The sequence below is a fragment of the Bos taurus genome, chromosome 12 (assembly GCF_002263795.3).
Source record: "Bos taurus isolate L1 Dominette 01449 registration number 42190680 breed Hereford chromosome 12, ARS-UCD2.0, whole genome shotgun sequence".
Classification (NCBI taxonomy): Eukaryota; Metazoa; Chordata; class Mammalia; order Artiodactyla; family Bovidae; genus Bos; species Bos taurus.
The window spans coordinates 54487837-54509232 of NC_037339.1; the positions used below are offsets into that span (position 1 = coordinate 54487837).

Genomic DNA, 21396 nt, shown 5'->3' on the forward strand with positions numbered 1-21396 from the left:
TCATCCAATTCAAATAAAGAGGGAAAATAGATTATTTGCATGTAGTAATTAGTTACAGGAAAGGTTACTCATTTAGAATTATTACATGCCCACTTCATTCTACAAAATAATATGAACATCACAGCAAGCATATATATCTAAACATGATCCATCCATGACTATCACACATACCACTTATCATCACTGGTAAAAACTTATCACAAAACATGCAATTGTAATGCTGAAAACTACTTAGTTAGTTCCTTCATTCTTTCATATTACCCTCAAGAAATGGCAGGAATGCCTCCTTACCTTGAGAGCAGTGGTTCTCAAATTTTTGGTCTCAGAATCCTTTTACACTTTACGCATTAGAGAGAACCCAGAAGAGCTTTTACTAAAAATGATTCTATATGCCATTATTTATCATAATAAAATTTAAAACTGAAAAAAATTCTACATTATTTAGCTTAAAATAACTAAATAGACCCATTACAATTTAACATAAATACTTGGGAGGAGGCAGGAAGAGTAAACAAGAGGAGGAACTTATGGATATAAACAAGTGGGAAGTCCAAGTGTAGGCACAGCTAGATCCAGGAGTTTAAATGCTATTACCAGGACCCTTCCTTTCCATTCTGCTTTCCTTTGAATTTTCTTCATTTTGAGGCAGGCGTTCTCCATGTGGCAACAAAAATGGCCCTGAGCAGTCCTGAACTTACATTATTCTGACAGCAAGAGCAGCCTCCCCTCTCCAACAGCATCATCATATTGGTTCTGGGAAATGACTGACTTTCTCTAATTTGAGCTATATCCCCACTGCAGGGCAGCCCTGCACAGAGCTCAATGACTAATTGAATAACCTGAAATTAACACACATACCCCCTACTTTTTGAAAATTTGCTTTATGTCATTTTGTGAAACTTTTACTGCTAACTAATAACCACAAGAAATTTGGAAAGGATTTTCACTTTTATGAGAAAAGCTGAAAAGCTGCAAGTCTCCAGCATTTGTTTTGTAGCAAGTTGAAGAGAAGTAGCTATTATCATGGGCAGACAGAGTGGGGCTGCGAAGATCCTCTCCCAGGAGCTACACTAGGCATCTCAGCATCAGGCCACCGTGCTCTGAACTGTGTCTGTGAGCATCTATGCTTTATTCCAACTTATTCTGTGCACCCATTAACAAGATGTGTCCTAAGTAATGACTTCTTCACTTCATGACATTCTGGCTTAAGGAAAGTTTCACAGGAACACTGTTTTCAGAAATCAGGCGAAATCTGTACCCTATACTTTTTATGAATACAGTTATATTACCACAAGAAAATAAAACTTTGGTAAAACTGATAATATTTCTTTTTTTTTGGCAAATACCGTTGATGCCTGGCTTAAATAATAGACAGGTTCTTTTATCTTTTACATTTAATCCATCGTAATATGCTATGAACTATATTTCATATATGAAATATATGAAGAAAATACCTCCTCAACTGGTATACAATTGGAAAAATAGGGACCTCATAGACTTCATGGAAGGGTCTCAGGAAATCCCAGGAGTCACACAGTTGAGAATCACTGCTTTAGAAGTTATTCATCAAGTATCAAGTGTCTAATTCAAAGACAGTCTTCAAACTCCCTAAGAGTCAGACTTCATACTTTTCAGTGCAAAAAGCAGTAGCCCAAATAGCAAATTAATGTTAACAGAATTCTCTCTCAAAAGAGAAGTAGACTGCAGGTGAAATGCTGATATGGCACCCCTCAACAAAACTCCATTATTTCTTAAATGTTTTACATTTCAATTCACAGCTGAGGAAGAATCAAATTCACTGGGAAAGGGCTCTGGCTTCCAAAGGCCACTTCTTAGCTACTTATATGTGGGTTCCCATTTACCTAGTTAGAAAACAGATCTAAAGCATTTCATCCCTTCAGGTACTAGCAGAGGCTAAGGAACATTTTCTCCCCTGACTAAGAAGGGGCAGAATTATCCAAAAGAAATAGCACTAAGACTAGAAATCTGAAAAACCTAATTCTGTCATTCTATTTTCAATTAAATTCTTACTACCTGCTCCCTCATATGTTAAAAAAAAAAAAAAAAGTCTGGCTAATACTGTGTAGCTTATGATAGACTTCTAGGTTTTTTCTAATATTGCCACAATAGTTTTCTAATATTGTTATCAAATCACACTGAAATTTTTTTCACTAAAAAGGGGATACTTTCCACCTCACAAATCTCACAGCTAAAGAACTAAGCTTCAGTTTCCTTATCTGAGAGAACAGCTGCTCTGCCAAATTAGAAATAATTACAAATAAATATGATTACAAGTGAGAAAGCATTAACCTGCAAACACCAAAGCAAATGCACTACTAATGAAAAAACAGATTAAAAATGTGAAATTATAAGATGCTTATTATCACCACTGCCTTTGAAAAGATGTTAAAATTTAGTTACTATATTTTAAGCACTATTCCCTTTCAAATCTATGTTCTCTTCTAAGCCAAACTGTCAGCTTTTCCTTGAAGCAGTCTGGTATTGAAAAGCACTGAACTCCAAAAACCCAGGTTTTCAGATTTCTAGTGTTATCTTACTTTATTCATTTATTACGTAATCCTGGGTTAGTATTTTATTTCTCTAGGCTTCCGCTTTCTCATTTTTAAAACAAAGGCACTGAACCATATAACCTGACCAAGTGGGTCATTTTTTAGGAATAAGATACAAAAGCTTTCACCATCATTGCACTCGACCTCCCCTACTTTAATTGAATTTAAAATAATTCAGTATGTAATCTGAAAAAAAAAAATTGAAAAAAACATCCAAAATGGTTCCTCTAGATCTTTTTCAAAAGCCACAGAACTCCCTCTTCTGAACTGGTGAGCAAGGTTTGAGCCTTGGGAAAGATAAAGAATAACTAAATAGAAACATTTTACATATTTTTCCTGAATTCCCAGGAAACAAGATCTGTACATATTTCTATCACTGTTAAAATGTTACTATTGGTGTACTTGTCTGTTTCAGACTAGATAACAAAGTCTATCTTTTCCCTAGAACCAATCACACTGGTGAAGAACTGTACTAAACACCACAATAAGTAATAGCATTCTTAATCAGGGGTATATCAACTAAAACACACAAAAAACAATTTTCAGTTAAGATCAAACCCAATTATAGCAAATATAAAAGTGTGCCAACAAATTCAGAGCTGTCATGGATCTCAAGAAAGGTCAATAAAAAAAAGTCCACAAGCATTTTGACAAGTCCTTCCTGGCTGCTTTTTCTTCCATACCCTGACTGCTGAGATGGCCCTCATTTCATTAGTACACATGTTCAAAGAATAGTACTTCTATCTTCCTACTTTCTGCGGAAGTCCAAACTTAGACATTTTACAACTCACTCTCAAAACTAGACTAAAAAATTGCTATTTAGTCTTTCTTGTCTCCAAAATGTTACAACTTAATCAAATCTCTAAATATCATAGTTTCATTCTTAAAAGAAGATCTGACCAATTACTCCGTTACTTTAATTAACCCTCCCAGTATCCTATAACCTAGTCCCCAAAATGTCCATACACTTCACTATGGCATGATTCATCCCTTCTTAATTTGAAACCAACAAAGGCTAGCTGGAGTCAAAAACCTTTTCCTAAGCATAATGAATAGTCATAATTCCTCATAGAACTGCTCTTCCAATTTGGGGCACTCGATGTCTTAAGAAGTTTCAAAACTTTAACATATCCAATTTGAGAAAAGTGCTTGAAATACTTCACAGACTGGTAAGTACAAATTTATGAAACTCTTCAAAATGAGATCTCTTTCACAATCTGTTATTATAAAAAACTTTTCTGAAAATGTACAGTAGGTACTATAGCCATCATCAAATAGTATAAATACAAGGGTCACACTGACAGTTTATTTTTTTATGTTTTTTATTTATAACTGAAGATTTTTATAAGTGCTTTTTCCACATCAATTTTTAAACTGCCAGTAAGCAACAGAAAATTGATAAGAATATAAGCAGTTGTTTTCTTGCTCCTTCCCTTTTCTTTTTGTTGGGTAACCAACCAACTCTGTGAAGACCTGGAATCCTAAAAGGAGTTTGCTCAGCCCTCCTATTCTTCTTGACTTTGCTAGTTGAAAGCTGGGAGTGCCCTGGCAGATCTCTTCTAGTTTTCCTTCCCTACTTCCACAACTACTCTTGTGGTTTTAGCTGGTAAGTATTGAGTGTGTATACACTTCACTGTTTTATAATACTATTGCCACGGTCCCTCATCGATGATGATAAGCAATTAGCCACTATTTGAGTCTTTGTTTTCCTATATGTAAAGTATCTGTCTTTTTTCTCTCTTTGACTACTTTTAAAAGTCTTTTTATTTGGTCAGCAGTGTGTGACCATGAAATGCCCACAGCTGTGTGTGAGTGTGTGCACAGACACTACACACACATATTTTATCCTGCTTGATTTTGCCAATTTGGATTTATGTTTTAATGTCTTTCACCCATTTTGCAAAGTCCTTGGTTGTTATGTCTTCAAACATTTTTTCTGCTTCATTTTTCTTCCCTTTTTCCAGGACTTCAGTAACTTATATTTTAGACTGTTTGATACTGTCTTACAGATCTCAGATGTATCTTTTAAAATTACTTTTCTCCCTTTGACTTGGATATTTTCTATTTTCCTACATTCAAGTTCACTGCTGTTTTTTTTTCTATGGTGTCCAGTCTGCTTATTTCAGCTATACTTTTCATTTCTAGATTTCTCCATTAAATTCTTCTGAATAGCTTCTGTGTGTTAACTGAAGTTCCCCATATCTTTGTGCCTGTTTTCCAAATGCTTAAATAAATTCTTCAGCATTTTTATCATAGTTAAAGTTTTTGTCTAATAATTCTAATACTTGAGTCATCTCTCCATTGACTATTTCTTCTCAAGTGAATCTTACTTTCTTACTATTTGTGTTCCTTGTTATTGCATTAAGCTGAAAATTTTGTGTAGAAGAACACTGAGGTGGAGACTCAAGTAAATAAGATTTACCTTCAGTAAAGGGTATGTCCTTTCTTTTGCTAGGACACTAGAGTGGAGTCAACTGTTCTGTAACTGATATGGCTTGGGTTTTGTAAGAAACTTAGTTTGATTCAGTTCACCACTGGCTTCAAATGTTTTTGAGGGCATGATCAGGATCATCTTTTTTTTTTTTTTTTAAACTGTTGCATTATGATTTAATCTAATTGCACAATATTTGAAATCATAACCCCTCTAGATTTCTAAGAGAAAGATTATGCATGCCTTTATATTCAATTTTGCACTGTTACATTTGAATCACACAGTGAATTTCACATTATGATGGATCAATTTAGAACTCCCATGCAACACCTCAAATTATATAAAATGGAAACAGTTTTTAAAGGTTTGTGGCCATGATGTTCAGTGACCAACATTTTGAAGTACCTGATACATTATAGTCCAACATTGCTGTTTTAAAAAAAAAAAGTTTTTATCACTAGCAGGATCTTGCCTTTTATAAGAACTAGAATCTCAGCATTAACAAGATTCTGGATACCTGCCTGTGCTTTACCTCCAGGCCCTAGTTTTTAAAACTACAAGAAAAATATAAAACCAATGGCCTAAGCTTTCCTCTGAAGAAAGAAGGAAAAGCCAGCAAATTAAACTCTAAGTAGAAAAAGGAAATGATAAAAATATAACACCAAAATAGAAAACAATCAAAGCTAATACTGTTCTTGGCAAAAGATGAATAAAATTGATAAACTATTAGCAAAATTGGTCAAGAAAATAAAAAAGTAATATTACCAAAATCAGGTATAATTTTTAAAAGAGGAGGGGAAGCATCAAATAGATTCTAGTCATTATATGAATAATAAGGCAACACTGCAAACAACTCTGTGTCAATAAATCTAGCAACTTAAGAGAAAAATCCTTGAGAAACATAAATTACCAAAAGTGACACAAGAAGAAACAGAATACCTAAATAGACCTATACCTAGTAAATAAACTGATTTTGTAATAAAAGATCCATTTCACAACTAAATCTTCATTCCCAGATGCTTCATCAGTGAAATCTAACATTTTAAAGAAAAAATAAAATACACACAGCACTCATAAACAGAAGCAAAACTTAACAAAATATTAGCAAATCAAATCCAGTAATATGCATAAAAAGGATAATTACATCATGACCAAGCAGGGTTTATCTTAGAAATCCAAGGTTGGCTTAACATTTGAAAACCAATCCATGTAACGTACAATATTAACAGAAAAAGAGAGAAAAGCACGTGATCATTTCAATAAATGTAGACAAAGATTTGCAATTCTTTACCTTTTCATGACAAATCATTCTGCAAATTAAGAACAGAAGAGAATTTCTTCAATCTGGTAAAAGGCAATTATAAAAAAACCTAGCACTAACATCAGTTAATACTGAAACACTAGGTCTCTTTCCCCTAAGACTTGGACAAAACAAGGATGTCAACTCTTAGACCACTTCAATTTAACTTGCACTATTGTTCCTAACCTATACAAGAAATGAAAATTTAAAAAAAAATCAGAATGTAAAACTATCACAGATAACATGACTGATAAATTTCAAAGGATCTATAAAATAGCTACTGTAAATAATAAGGGTACTTAGTTGCAAAATACAAGGTCAATATGTAAATATCATATTTCTATAAATAACAATAGAACTTGAAAAATGATCCTCTTTCTTCTAAAATTGATCTCTACTTTCAACTCAATCCCTATCAACAATCAACACAGGCCTTCTCGCAGAAACTGAAACACTGACTCTCACCTTTATAGGGAAATGAATCCAGCAAAACCGAGACAATTTTTCAAAAGGACAAACTAGGAGGATTTACATAACCTGATTTCAAAAATTATAAAGTTATTTAGACCGTGTGGTATAAGCATCAGAATACATACATATCACTGGACCAAGACAGAGTCCAGAAATAGACTCATATATACAGTTAATTATCAACCAACATGCCAAATATCAGTGGACCAAGACAGAGTTCAGAAACAGACTTATAAGTACAGTTAATTATCAAACAACAAGCCAAGTCATCCAATAGGAAAGTCTTTTTTAGGGACCATTTATGGAAAAATTAACAATATACTTATTTTAAAAACAGATAAAAGAGCCACTGGCCCTACCTCATTCCATATGCACTTCTGGTTTTTCGTTTCTTGACTCCAAACAGCCTTGAGCCAGGGCAGCCAGTCCCTGTCAGGGAGAGTCCTCCTGAGTTCCCCAGAACAACATGAGCTCTGGCAGGTGCTGGGGACTCGGGGAAGAGGCTGTTCCTGGGCAGAGTCAATCTGCCACTGAAACAGACTACTGGGCTGGCTTGCCAAAACTGTTAATAAACACAAGTTTGTGTGCCTGATGGACACACAGGTAGGCCAAACAAGCCTAAATGTCAGAGTTTGGAGCAGAGAAACAATTATTACAGGGCCAAGTAAGAACAGGTGGCTTGTCTGAATGCCTCCATATACATTATTTTAAAAATTTATTTGAGATGAATGGACCTAAACCTACCAAAAGGCAGAAAATTTCTAGAACATATAATGTCTTTATGATCTTGGAGGAGATAAAGACTTGTTAGACATAACCATAAAACAAAAATAAATTGGACTTAATAAAAATAAAAATTTCTGCCCACAAAATGACATTATTATATAGTAGTCCCCCCTTATCCACAGGGCTTCCCAGGTGGCTCAGTAGTAAAGAATCCACCTGCGCTGCTGGAGACATGGGTTTGATCCCTGGCTTGGGAAGACCCCTGAAGAAGGAAATGGCAACCCACTCCAGTGTTCTTGCCTGGAAAATCCCATGGACAGAGGAGCCTGGGGACCTACAGTCCACGAGATCACGAGTCAGACACGACTGAGTAACTGCACGCACACCTTATCCACGGTGGAAATACATTTCAAAACACCCAGTGGATGCTTGAAACCACAGATACACCCTACTATACACTAAGTTTTTTCCCACACAGGGATGTATGCATGCTAAGTCGCTTCAGTTGTGTACAACTCTGAGACCCTAGGGACTGTAGCCCACCAGGCTCCTTTGTCTATGGGATTCTCCAGGCAAGAATACTGGAGTGGGTTGCCGTGCCCTCCTCTAGAGGACCTTCCCGACCCAAGGATCAAATCCACATCTGTGTCCTGCATTGGCAGGTGGGTTCTTTACCACTAGCACCACCTGGGAAACCCAAGAATACCGGAGTGGTTGCCATTTCCTTCTCCAGGGGATCTTCCCCACCCAGGGATGGAACCCAGGTCTCCTGTGCGTCTCCTGCATTGCAGGCAGATTTTTTACCCGCCACTTATACACACATACCTATAAACAAATTAGGTATATAAATGAGAGACAGTAAGAGATTAACAACAATAATAAAATAGAATAATTATAACTATATACTGTAACAAAATTCACGTGAGTGTAGTGTTGCTTTCTCTCTTCTCCTTTCAAAATACGTTATTGTACAAATTGAAGGCCTTTTCCATCTTAGGTACTTACCACACAGCTGTCAAAACTTTTGCACTTTGAAGTGTGACAGCAAAACTAGAAAGAATTTTTCTCCTTTTTCACAATTTCAGAGATAGACGATTCATTCTTACTATAAATCTCAGCAACTTCAGTACCGAATTTTTTCTTTCCTTATTAAGTTGAGAATTTCCACCTTTTTGTTTAAAGGAAGCACTTTATGGCTTCTCTTTGATATATTCAAACTGCCTGTCACTAATCTTGAGTGCTGCAGTCATAATTAAGCAAAATAAGTTACTTGAACACAAGCACTGCAATATCACAAGAGCAAAGCTGATAACCGGGACAGTTACTAAGTGACAAACGAGTGGGATATGCTGGACAAAGGAATGATTCACATCTTGGGCAGGACAATGCGAGATTTTATCATGTTACTCATAAGAGCATGCAACTTAAAACTTATAAATTGTTAATTTCTGAAATTTTCTATCTAATATTTTTAAACCATAGCTCATCATAGGTAACTGAAACCACAGAAAGCAAAACCACAGATAAGGAGGGACTACTGCACACAAGTCACAAAGGAGGGGAAAAAACCTGTAGGTCATGTATTCTACATGAATAAAGAGCTCCTAGAAATTGGCACAGAGAAGGCAATGGCACCCCACTCCAGTACTCTTGCCTGGAAAATCCCATGGATAGAGGAGCCTGGTAGGCTGCAGTCCACGGGATCGCAAAGAGTCGGACACGACTGAGTGACTTCACTTTCACTTTTCACTTTCATGCACTGGAGAAGGAAATGGCAACCCACTCCAGTGTTCTTGCCTGGAGAATCCCAGGGACGGGGGACCCTGGTGGGCTGCCGTCTACGGGGTCGAACAGAGTCGAACACGACTGAAGCGACTTAGCAGCAGCAGCAGCAGCAGCAGCAATTGGCAATAAGATAGCCCAATTTTAAAAATAAGTAAGACTTAGCCACGGGCTTCCCTTGTGGTCCAGCTAGTAAAGAATCCGCCTGCAATGCAAGAGACCTGGGTTTGATCCCTGAGTTAGATCCCTTGGAGAAGGGAAATGCTACCCACTCCAGTATTCTGGCCTGGAGAATTCCATGGACTATACCGCATACAGTCCTGGGATTGCAAAGAGTCAGACATGACTGAGAGACTCTCATTTCACTTCACTTCAGCCACTTTACAAAAGATGTGACAGTCAATAAACACATGAAAAGGTCCTCAATAGTATTACTCATCAGGAAAATGCAAATTAAAACCATAAAGAGAATTAAACTGTCAGTCCAAAAAAGGTAAGATGTCATTTTATACTATAAAGGTTTAAAAACAACAACAATGAAAAAAAACCTTAATAATACTAAATAATGCTGAGGATATGAAGCAACTGGAACTCTCACAAATCACAGGTAGCAATGCGATATAGTTCAACCACTTTAGAAGTTTCTTATAATAGAAAACATGCAGCTACCCTATGACCTAGCAAATACGCCTCTAGGTATTTACCCCTCCCCCAGAAGAAAATACTTCCACAACTACTCAATTAAGAATATTCACAGCAGTCATATTCATAATGCCAACATCAGAGTGGATGTCTTGCTAGAAAGAAAAACTCAGAAAGAGGCACTAGAGAATTTTCCAGACAAAGTTCTAGATCCTGTTTTATATGGTGATTACATAGGTATATGTAACTGTCAAAACTTATGCAACTGATCTGTTTATGTTAATTACAAACTGACACATGATAAATACATACACTATGGCTCTATCTGTTCAGCAAATCAATAAACGATGGTTAAATAAACTATGGTATACCCATTACATTAAAATACTATGCAACCTGAAAAAGGGGGGGGGGTGTCTCTTACGTATTATATTGAATGACCTCCAATTATAGGAAAAAAGGAGAAGAAAAATATATATAACATATTTGTACAAGTGACTGAACACACACACAGAATATGTCAGAAAGAACCAACGAGTAACGTATCTCCAATTACTACATCTTTTACACACACACAAAATACTAAATATAACCTCAAGTTAAAAATAAACTTTTACCTATTTCAGAAGTTACCACCTGTAAACTGAAAAAGACTTTGCCACAGAAACAAAGTAGTAGGAAGGTAGTGAATAACTTCAGCAGGAAGCATTTACCATCCACTCATTCCTGGGGAGTAAGGAAGCAGGAGGAAGAAAAATTCCTAAAAGCCTACACTTAGCTCAAGTTTTGGTCATTCTCAACACAAACATACCAAACACTGGAAAATATTATTTTCCATTTTGTTACTAATACTATCCCTATACCTGGACTTATGCATATAAAATAATTCATTTAAAAACACTGTAAGCCAAAAAAAGGAATTGCTAAAACAGTAAATGCTAAATGCATTTTAACTATTCATCACTCAGATGGAAAAATCAATTAAGACTGCAGCAGTAAAATGTGATAAGAAAGTCATGAAAAATATTTTAGCCAATATAGCTATAAAATTCATCAGACTAGAATTACCATAATTTTTTGTGCAGCTCTATGGAGCTAAGAAATCTTGCATATAGCAGCATTCACACACTTTAATGAGTACGTGCTAATATTTCTGTGTCCTTTCCCTCTTAAAAAAAAAAAAGAAAAATCAGAGTCTTTAGTTAATTTGAAAGTGCTGTAAGGTAAAAATAAAGTGAAACAGACCCAGAGCTTAGTAAATCTTCAAAGTGCTCACATATCTGCTTTTCCGAAACAGTTTTATACAAATGCCTTTCTCTCTCCTTAGATCATGGGTGCACAAAGTAGAAATTTCAACTAATGCATTTGAAACCCAGGTGTACACCCGCCACGAGGCACTGTGCTGGGTGCTATCCAGGAGAACACTTAACATTTTGAGTTTATTTTCAAGGACCTTAGACTCTAATAAGAACAGTAAAACAAAAGAATTAACTACTGAACAAGTCTGCAAATGATGAGTTTCAAAAAACTATGCAAACTAGCACTAAGAGAGGAGCCTCATGGAAGTCACTGATTTCAACTGGACAGATAAATGGCTTTCTGGATGAACTGGAATTGCAATGGACCTTTGATTTCAACGTATATCAAAGAAACCAAGATAGGCATTACATCACAATACACAGCAAAACTCTGGAATAGAAATGTCTTGTCATTAATCCTGTCTCTTATCATTTATTAGCCATGAATGAAGTATATTACTTAAACTTCCTAAGAGTCAATTTCTTCTTCATCTTTAAAATTGGGATAACAGAACCCAGCTCACACGCAATGAATGCACAAACGTTAGCAAATAGTAAGGACTCAACGAATGTTACCTTCTATATAACGTTGGGGGGAAAAGGACAGTATAAACTGTGTGATAGGGAATCAGAATGTAAAGTTCAGCTTTTGTTGAAATTAAGACTTATAACGTAAAAAGTAGGAAGATATAAACTGGAAAGATAATTTGAAACAGACATTAGAGTTCTAAAAGTCAAGTTAAGAAGTATGCAATTGATTATTTAGAAGTGCTGAAGATTTTGATCACACAATACAATAAAAAAGCTGGGTATCCAGGCCAAAAGAACTCCAAACGAGAAAAAGACTGGAGATAGGGAGGTATGTTAGAAAGCAAACTGCAGTGGTTTAGATAAGGAGTGCAGGGTTCCCTACTGACCGCTGTCATTAGTAAGAATTATTAAAATAAAAAGACAGAACCCAATGACTAACTGAATTGGGGGAAAGGAATGGAGGGAGAAGCCAAAAAAATACAAGTGCAAGCCCAAATAATTTGGAAAAATGAAACAGAAATAAGTGAATATTTTATTTTCAGAAACATACAGTGGTTTGAAGTTCAGGTGAAAAGGAGCAGGCACAGAGCTAGCAATCAGAGTTTCAGAGTATAAAACTTTGAAGCAATTAAGCCTAGACATACCTATGAGAAAAATAAATGCTTACAGGTACTCTTGAAAAAGCTCTCAAATTCAAATATGTATATGCAATATCCTGAGGAAGGGAGTCTTTAATCAAACTTTCAAAGCAACTACAACATACACACACATACACAGTTTTTAAAATCACTGGCACGTATTACAATAGAAACCATCCATAGGAATGAATGTGAATAAAGGGTCAGGAGTGGTAATGATTAAGAAAAAAGACTCAATGGGAACAGAACAAAGAAAAATACAATTCAAAGGCAGGAAAAAGAGCTTAAGGAGATAGGACTGATTTGTGAGAAAGAGAACCAAAATATTAGGGATCTAAGTCATGAGAAGTTTAAAGAAAAAAAAAAAAGCAGCTATCAACACTGTCTAATGTCATACACAGAGGTCAAAGAACTAAAATTTCTATAAGTCTTTACATTTAATAAACAAACTCAATGGTAACACTGGGGTAAGCAATTTCGGTTGCACATGAGTATAAACTACTGTTAAGGCGTTAAGAAGTAAATGGTTGGGGACAAATGGGTGAAAAAGTAAAGGCTGACTACTATTGCAAGATTGAACAGTGACAGGAAAAGAAAGCTAGTGTGAAAACGACTAGAAGTAGGATTTAATTCGTTTTGGTTTTTGCTGAGCTTAAGGAATTAGAGACTGACTATACCCAAAAGGGTCTGCAGAAAATGAAAGATCAAAGGAGGGGAAGAGTAAATAAAATTCAGAAACAAAAAGATCACCTTTCAGTTCTCCCTATAAAACAAAAATATATTTTAATGTGGTGAGAAAGGTATAGTACTAAGTGTGGGTAAAGGAGAAATGACTACAAAACTCTAGGTTTCTGTCTTAGACTCTAAAGCACTGATAATCACAATGCCTAAGAACTTTGTTCCTTTACAATAGCAGCTACTGCTGCTGCTGCTGCTAAGTCGCTTCAGTCGTGTCAGACTCTGAGCAACCCCATGGACTGCAGCCCACCAAGCTCTTCCGTCCATGGGATTTTCCAGGCAAGAGTACTGGAGTGGGATGCCATTGCCTTCTCCACAATAGCAGCTACTACTACAAAAATCTAATAGTAAAAAAAAGTACACATACAGAGGCACACATAGAGGAGTAGGAAAGGATACACTGCATTATGTTGTAGTAAGCTAAGAACAAGGCTCCAGAGTCAAAACATTGAGTCTAAATCACTGTTCAGTCACACGTAAGATGTGTGACTCTGGGCAAGTATCTTAACTTCATGCTTCAGTACCTCAGGTGTCATCACTTGCAAAATGGAGGAGTATTTACCTCATAGAACTTGAAAGTAATACAAAGGTTTAACAATGTATACAAATGTTAACAGTAGCAATAATAGCAATGTAACCTGTGTTTAATCAAACTGGTATTTAAGATCAATACAGTGTAACTGTTGTACTTATATCTTCCTTATTACTGTAGCATCTGTGAACCTTATCAAATTTATTTGACTCGTCACAGCTGTTGTAATCTGGTCTGTTTTCTATGTTGTTAGCAGTAGATAATATAGCTTTAAAATACCTTGGACTTGAGAGCAGATAACTTATTTAATATGTTTTCCCCCGGTAACTGTTGCTAAAAGTTAGGCATTAAATACCATATTTGTCTTAAACTTTAAGCTAAAAATTTGGTTAGATATAAAAGAGGAAGAAAAGGTCAAAATGAGTGAAAGAAACCTAAGTAGACTGAAATAATGCCTGCCTGTAAGACTGAGCTCCCCAGATTGCACAGCAGGTACTCTTTGTATTTCAGAACATTCCCTTTGGGTAAATGCTTTTTTCACTGCTTATCTCTCTCTCTCTCTCTCTCTCTCTCTCTCTCTCTCTCTCCTGGGAGTTGGGGGGAAGGGGCTGGGATCTTAAAAATATGTCTCATTTAATTCTTTCACCTACAGAAATAGGTATAATTCTTCCTATCATACTAACAAGGAAAAGGGAGGTTCACTTGCCTGTTGGCAGAGCTGAGAGATCTGAACACTGGTCTATGTGGACACAAAAATGTTTTCTTTCCACTACACAACGGTACCTCCACAGCACGACCTAGTAGCAGCACAAAATGAGGCATTCTGCTCTTCACTACTAAGTTCAACAAAACTTGGGCATGTCATTAAGTCTCTCTCAATTTTATTTTTGGAAAAACTAAGGGGTTTGATTGGAGAAGGCAATGGCACCCTACTCCAGCACTCTTGCCTGGAAAATCCCATGGACGGAGGAGCCTGATGGGCCGCAGTCCATGGGGTCGCTAAGAGTCGGACACAACCGAGCGACTTCACTTTCACTTTTCATTCTCATGCATTGGAGAAGGAAATGGCAACCCACTCCAGTGTTCTTGCCTGGAGAGTCCCAGGGACGGGGGAGCCTGGTGGGCTGCCGTCTACGGGGTTGCACAGAGTTGGACACAACTGAAGCAACTTAGCAGCAGCAGCAGCAAGGGGTTTGATTAGATCTTGAGGTTTCCCTTAAACTGAAAATAATCCATGATTTTATTAAATCACATTTAGTGATATGTAAACTCACAAAAAGTTTTAAAATACAGCACAAAGTCTTTTGTTTAAAAAACAAAAAAACATCAAAAGAGAGCTTAATGTTATGAAAAAGAAATCAATGATACAGGAAAGACCAACATCTATTTTATTTTATTATAAGCATGTATGACTAAGCAAATGTTTTGGAGAACAAAAACATCAAGTATTTCAAGATGATAATTTTAACACATATATTTTCAATAAATTATGAAAAAGAAAACTTGGAATCCTGATATACCTACAGACCTTATAATCAAATAAAATACAGATTTACCAACTTCTATTTCATGTTGAAACTGCAACCAGGTTGACTCCCCACCCCATCCCCCCAAATGTCCATCTGAAAACTCTCCTCCCCCAAAAACCCTTCACTGGCTTCCCACTATCCTTCAATGACATCCCAAATCCTTAACATGACTCAACAGTCTCGTGCAATCTGGCTCCTGTCTCAGGAGCTATCTGCCGCTATGGTTCCCCTGGCTCTTTTTTTCACCTTTCCTTCCTTCACTATAGGGTCATCATACGATCTGCCATCAAAAACCTTGCTGTTACAACTCTCCATTCCCATCCTTTTGCCCCAACAAACTACTCATCCTTCCTTGTTGAGATGAAATACTGTCAGGCAACAAAAGTCTTTCCAGATGTTCCAGACATATATTTTCATAGCACTCTGGATTCATCATGCTCACCAGTCTTATAGTTACTTGTTTAACATCTGTCTTCCCTGGTAAACGATACGAAGATGGTCATTTCATGTCATGTTTCCTACCGTTTCACCCATATCTTAACACACTGCTTAGCACAGAGGACATTAAGTGCTCAATAAATACTTACTGAATTAATACATTTAAACTACAAGGCAGGTCCAAAACCATGAGATACTTTACTAGCACAAATAAGTTAAAAGTTCTATACAAATTTCAAGTTCTATCTTCGTATGGTCCTGCCTCAAATAGATGCCTCAAATTTGGCCAAAAAAAAAAAAGAAAAAGTCTCTTTAGATAATAAACACATCTTAAAGTTTCACAAAACCAAGGTTAGAAACCATAGGTCTTAAATAACTGGAATCAGCTTTAAAAGTCATCTAAAAGAATTCCCCTGAAGTGCAGTTAAAGGGACAAGAACTTGGATACGCGTTCAATTTTACCACAGCAGTGTACTTTACAAAAGGACCAATCCCAGCTCCTCCCACTGTCTAGGTTCTACAAGTAGTGCCTTATTCCAGCAGTGAAGACTGCAGGGCTACAGTCATCTGAGTATGCTACATGATATCTGAATGTGCTTTATTAAAACTACGAAAAAAAATTACAAGCAAACACACTAATCAGCTATAAATAATCTTCTCTTCAATAAGAAGAAAAAATGGTAATAAAACTAAGTAATTTGAGAACTGCAGGCTTATACAAGGGAATGCTATTTTAACGCAAAACATTCTAAGTTTTCTGTTCACCTAACATTTACTGAGTGCTAATTACAAACCAGACAGTGTTCAAAGATTTTCTTAATACATATTCATTATTTCCTCCCTCTCACACACGAGGAAGCGGAGGCACTGAGCTAAGTTACTTACCCAATATCATACAGCAGGTGAGTGGCAGAGACAGAATTCAAAGGCAGCCATTCTGGCTCCACGGTCTCAACAACTATACTCTACTGCTGCCCACTCTCTCCAACCCATTGAAACAGGGCTTCTATCTGCACCATCCTGCTCCAGTGAAACTTTTCAACAAGTTCACCAATGACTTCTACCTTGCCAACATAAGGGCCCCTCTGTCTTCATTTTCTCCATTATGCAGTATCCCACCAAGGTGACAACCTTCCTCTTTTGTTATACATCTCTTTCATTAGTGACATACATCCCACTTTTCTTCCAACCTCAGACCTGAACTCTCTTCTTTTCCTTATTTACACGTTCTTCCTCAGAAACTTCCCAGTCTCGTGACTTTAAATACTACCTGCATGAATGCAAGTATTTCCACTCTTGGCTTGAGTTCTAGACGCATACCCAACTACCTATTTCACATCTCACTTAGATGTATTTTAACAAACACTTTCTACTTACTGGTTAAAATTAACCACCCTTCTCCCCTCAAACTGTTCTCTCCAAGCCTCCTCAACCAACACACATTCAGTTGCTTAGACTAACTTCTTAGTCATCAGTCACCCTTGATCTTCCTTTCCCTTATCTCTCACATCCAAACCAGCAACAAGTCCCACCAGATCTATTTATTAAACATATTTGTCTCCACTCTCACTCTAACGCAAACATCTACAGCTTGGCCTACAACTTCCTTCAGCATGGTCCCCTTATTTCTATTCTTGATCCCATAATCTCTACAAAGTAGGCGGAGTTTTAAAACAAAGTCAATCTCTGCCTGCTTTAAATCATCTAATGTCTTCCCATTAGATTTTAAGTAAAATCTTAGCTCTTGACTATAGCCTAGAAGATTCTACATTATTTGGCCCCTTCCTACTTCTCCAACTTCACAACTTTCCTTTTGTTCCCCCTTCACAAGATTCCCTGCAGCCACAACAGCCTTTCTCTTCCCCATCGAACCATGATCATTTCCGCTACAGGGCCTTTGCACTGGTCGTTCCTTCTGGAAGGAACATTGTCTTCCCAGACTTTCACACAGTTCCTTCTCCTCCTCAGGTGTTGCTGCACTGTCACCTCCTCTGAGAGGCCTTGTTGACACTATTTTACATGATCTCTAGTATTACTGTCACGACTCTTTACTACCTGAAGTTAGCTTATTTACTTTTCTATTATGCCTTGTCGATTTTGGAATTTAAAAACTCTGGCCCCAATGCCTCCCACAGTACATAGAAGGCGTTTAATAAATCTATTAAATAAGTGGATATTCTGCATTGCACTTTAAATTGTTTATTGTAAATCAATTTTGATCAAAACACTTGGCCCATATTTTTTATGTATTAAAAGGTAAACCCTTAAAATTCAATTTTTCCAATCTAAGACATTTCAGCACTTCGAACCACCACCCCCCCCCCCAACACACACACACACACGAGTACACCTATAGGATTCTACTTAAAACTGCCAAACAGTCCATATGGTTAGATTGCATTTTCTTCCTCCAAGCGAACAAACGTGCAGAGATGAGAAAGGGAAATTTTACTGGGCACCTTAGCACCTGTTACATTTTCAATCAGTTAAGAGCCAGACAGCACATGGTAGACACGGCCTTTCTTTCAGAGACGGTATTTAGGTAAAACATGAGTGGGCTGGGCGAGAACTGTTCTACATCCCTAAAAAGAGCTGTTCACTTCATTTAAAAAAAAGCTAAGTAAAACAGTCTACTGAACAGATCATGCACGAGTTCGCCAAAAGAAACCGACCTGGGGGCCCTCGACAAATAACGAGTTGTGTGTTTAGGCTGGGGTCGGTCTACAAATAACGGGAAAACAACAGGAGAGCCATCGGTTTAAAAACCAACTCAGCGATGAGGTAAATCAGCTCAGGCTCCCAGGCGTATTCTGAACCTGGGAACGAAGGTGGCGGAGGAGGCGAAAACACAGAGCCTGGGACCTCAGTTCACCGCTTCGGCCTCCACGGCAGGCACTTAAGGCAACTGGGAGTTCACCTATCTCCCCCTTCCATCCCTGCAAGTAAAATAGCTCCCGAATACTCACATGGGCTCGAGAGTCTTGCTGAGCCAGGACTTGAGTGCCTCGAAGTTTTCAATGATCATTTTAGAAACCATCCACAGCGGCCCCGAGGCCCGTCACACTCCTCCGCCCGCCCAGGTCGCGGCCGCTACAGCCGCCGCTGCCCCCGCCCCCTACTCCGCGCGCCGCCCGCGTGGGCCGCGGTGGGAGGCGCCGGTGGCAGGTTCCCGCGAGCCCGGATCGGCGAACAGCTCCGCGGGGACCGCCGTAGGCCGCGAGTCCACGGGGTGCCAAGGGCTCCCCCTCCCCGGACCCCGGCCCCGGCTGAGGCAGCAACGGTTTGCCCGGGCCCTCCCCCTTCCCTCCACCCCAGCCAATCTTCCTGGACCAGAGCGCGACACGCGCCTAAACACGGGCTTGCCCTCAGCCCTGAAACCAGGTGCTTGCTGGCAACGCAGAAGAGGAAAAAGTGAAGAAAGCGAAAACGAAGGGCAGCTGAATGGGAACGATTCGGGGGGTCTTCCCGGCTCCCAGCACCCCCAAGAAGATGGCTGCCGATAAATCTCGCGAGAATTGATGAAATCTCGCGGTGACTCCCGGAGCCTGCTGGGAAGAGACGTAAGTTGGTTGTTTTTTTTTTTTTTTCCTCCCGGAGTGCACGCTGGGCAAGTGTGGCGAGTCTTGCTTGTTTGCCTGGCTTGTGGGCCTTGTGCTTTTCCACGCTTTGGTCTTGCTAAGGAGTAAAGACTTTATTTCTTTACTAGGAGGGAAAGGCTGTTGACTTCAGAATCAGCAGGAACTTCAGCAGCTCGAACTCTATACCAGACGGCGTGGCCCGTCGGCTGGAACGACACTGCTACTGGAGCGCTTTCTTGAGAGCATCCGCTCGGCTGTGTTGGGACACAGGCGATCAGGGGGTTACAGGTGTGCTGCGCTGTGCTGCCTCCTCCTTTTGTCCCCAGGGTTCTGCAGTACTGTATTCTGGATATGCTGTGCTGTGGACAAGATTGGGAAGAACGGGATGGTCTCATCTAACGCACTGAGACTTCCGGAGGCTTAGTTTTGTCCAAAATTACTCGATTTATGGCAAAACACTATTGATATACTAATGACCTAGGGATTCCTCCAGCCCTTAATTCTCAAGTAGTTTGTTATTATCCAAAATTTTCAGACTTAAAACCCCTAGCTAGAAATAAGGGAAGTATTTGTTGTGTTTTTAATTCTATTTAGAACTGATTCAACCAATTCTGTCCATTTAGAACTGATTCAACCCCAGATAGGGAAATGACATAGCATCAAAAGAGAGAGCCTTTCTATCAGCATCCTAAACAAATTACCTTCATTTCTCCTGAGTGGTCAGATAAATTTGATTCCTGCCTCAATTGTTCTATTCGCTGTTACTTACTTCCATTAAGGTACTAGGTGGAACTTTACAAACTGTTTACTGCCTGTAAACTATAATGAATTAAAAATAATTCACAATATAAAGACACTTAAAGTAGATCAGTAAAAAGCTTTTTATGGCAGACACAATGGTAGACTAAATTGTTAAGAACTCTGAGTTTGTAATTTTCTAAAGTGTTCCTTAAGCAATAAGTGGAAAAGATTTGATCAAGTAAGAAAATCAAGACATTTGTAAAATACAGCATGAAAAGTATTTTGCAAATTAGAAGCCAGCTTTTGATTAACCAGAGTGTTGATGAAAGTGATTTAGCCAGATGAAGCAAGCTGAATGCAAAGTGGCAATTATTGTGTGTTTCCACTTACATGAGGTACCTAGAGTAGGCAAACCCCTAGAGACAGAAAAATAGAATGTTAGTTGCCAGGAGCAAGAGGGACAGGGGAGAATGTGAAATTATTTTTTAATGAGTAAAGAATTTCAGTTTGGAATGGCAAAAAGTTTCTCGAGATAGGTGGTGTTGATGGTCACACAACAGTGTGAATTGTGAGTTCAGTTCAGTTCTGTCGTTCAGTCGTGTCCAACTCTTCGGGATCCCATGGACTGCAGCACGCCAGGCTTCCCTGTCCATTACCAACTCCTGGAGCTTGTTCAAACTCATGTCCATTGAGTCTGATGCCATCCAACCATCTCATCCTCTGTCGTCCCCTTCTCCCACCTTCAAGCATCAGGGTCTTTTCAAATGAGTCAGTTCTTCGCATCAGATGGCCAAAGTATTTCAGTTTCAGATTCAGCATCAGTCCTTCCAATGAATATTCAGGACTGATTTCCTTTAGGATTGAGTGGTTTGATATCCTTGCAGTCCAAGGGACTTTCAAGAGTCTTCCCCAACACCACAATTAGAAAGCATCAATTTTTCAGTGATGAGTATTCTTTATGGTCCAACTCTCACTCCATTCATGACTGCTGGAAAAACCATAGCTTTAACTAGACGGACCTTTGCTGGCGAAGGAATGTCTCTGCTTGTTAATATGCTGTCTAGGTTGGTCATAGCATTTCTTCCAAGGAGCAAGCGTCTTTTAATTTCATGGCTGCAGTCACCATCTGCAGTGATTTTGGAGCCCAAGAAAATAAAGTCTGTCCTTGTTTCCATTGTTTCCCCATCTATTTGCCATGGAGTGATAGGACCAGATGCCATGGTCTTCATTTTTTGAATGTTGAGTTTTAAGCCAGCTTCTGCTTCTCCTCTTTCACTTTTATCAAGAGGCTCTTTAGTTCCTCTTGAATTGTGAACTGTTCACTGAAAAATGGTTAAAATGATAATTTTTTAATATTTGCCACAATAAAAAATGATTTGTAAATTTAATATTGCTAGGGAAAATTGCTAGGGTAAAATCCCAATTGTTTAGTCTGTTGTTTAGTAGCCTTG

The 21396-nt window shown here is 38.3% G+C and overlaps 1 protein-coding gene across 19 annotated transcripts in view; it reads right to left on the reverse strand.

The window, feature by feature from the left end:
- The window catches only part of RBM26 (RNA binding motif protein 26), an 83102-nt gene extending 63968 nt beyond the window's left edge, over window positions 1–19134 (reverse strand). For all 19 annotated transcript variants that reach the window (XM_059892293.1, XM_059892287.1, XM_059892292.1 and 16 more), the window contains exon 1: window positions 18593–19134. In XM_059892293.1, coding sequence (XP_059748276.1) covers window positions 18593–18663 — 71 coding nt within the window. In that variant the 5' untranslated portion in view covers window positions 18664–19134. The remainder of the gene's footprint in view (window positions 1–18592) is intronic.
- Window positions 19135–21396: the final 2262 nt, after the last annotated feature.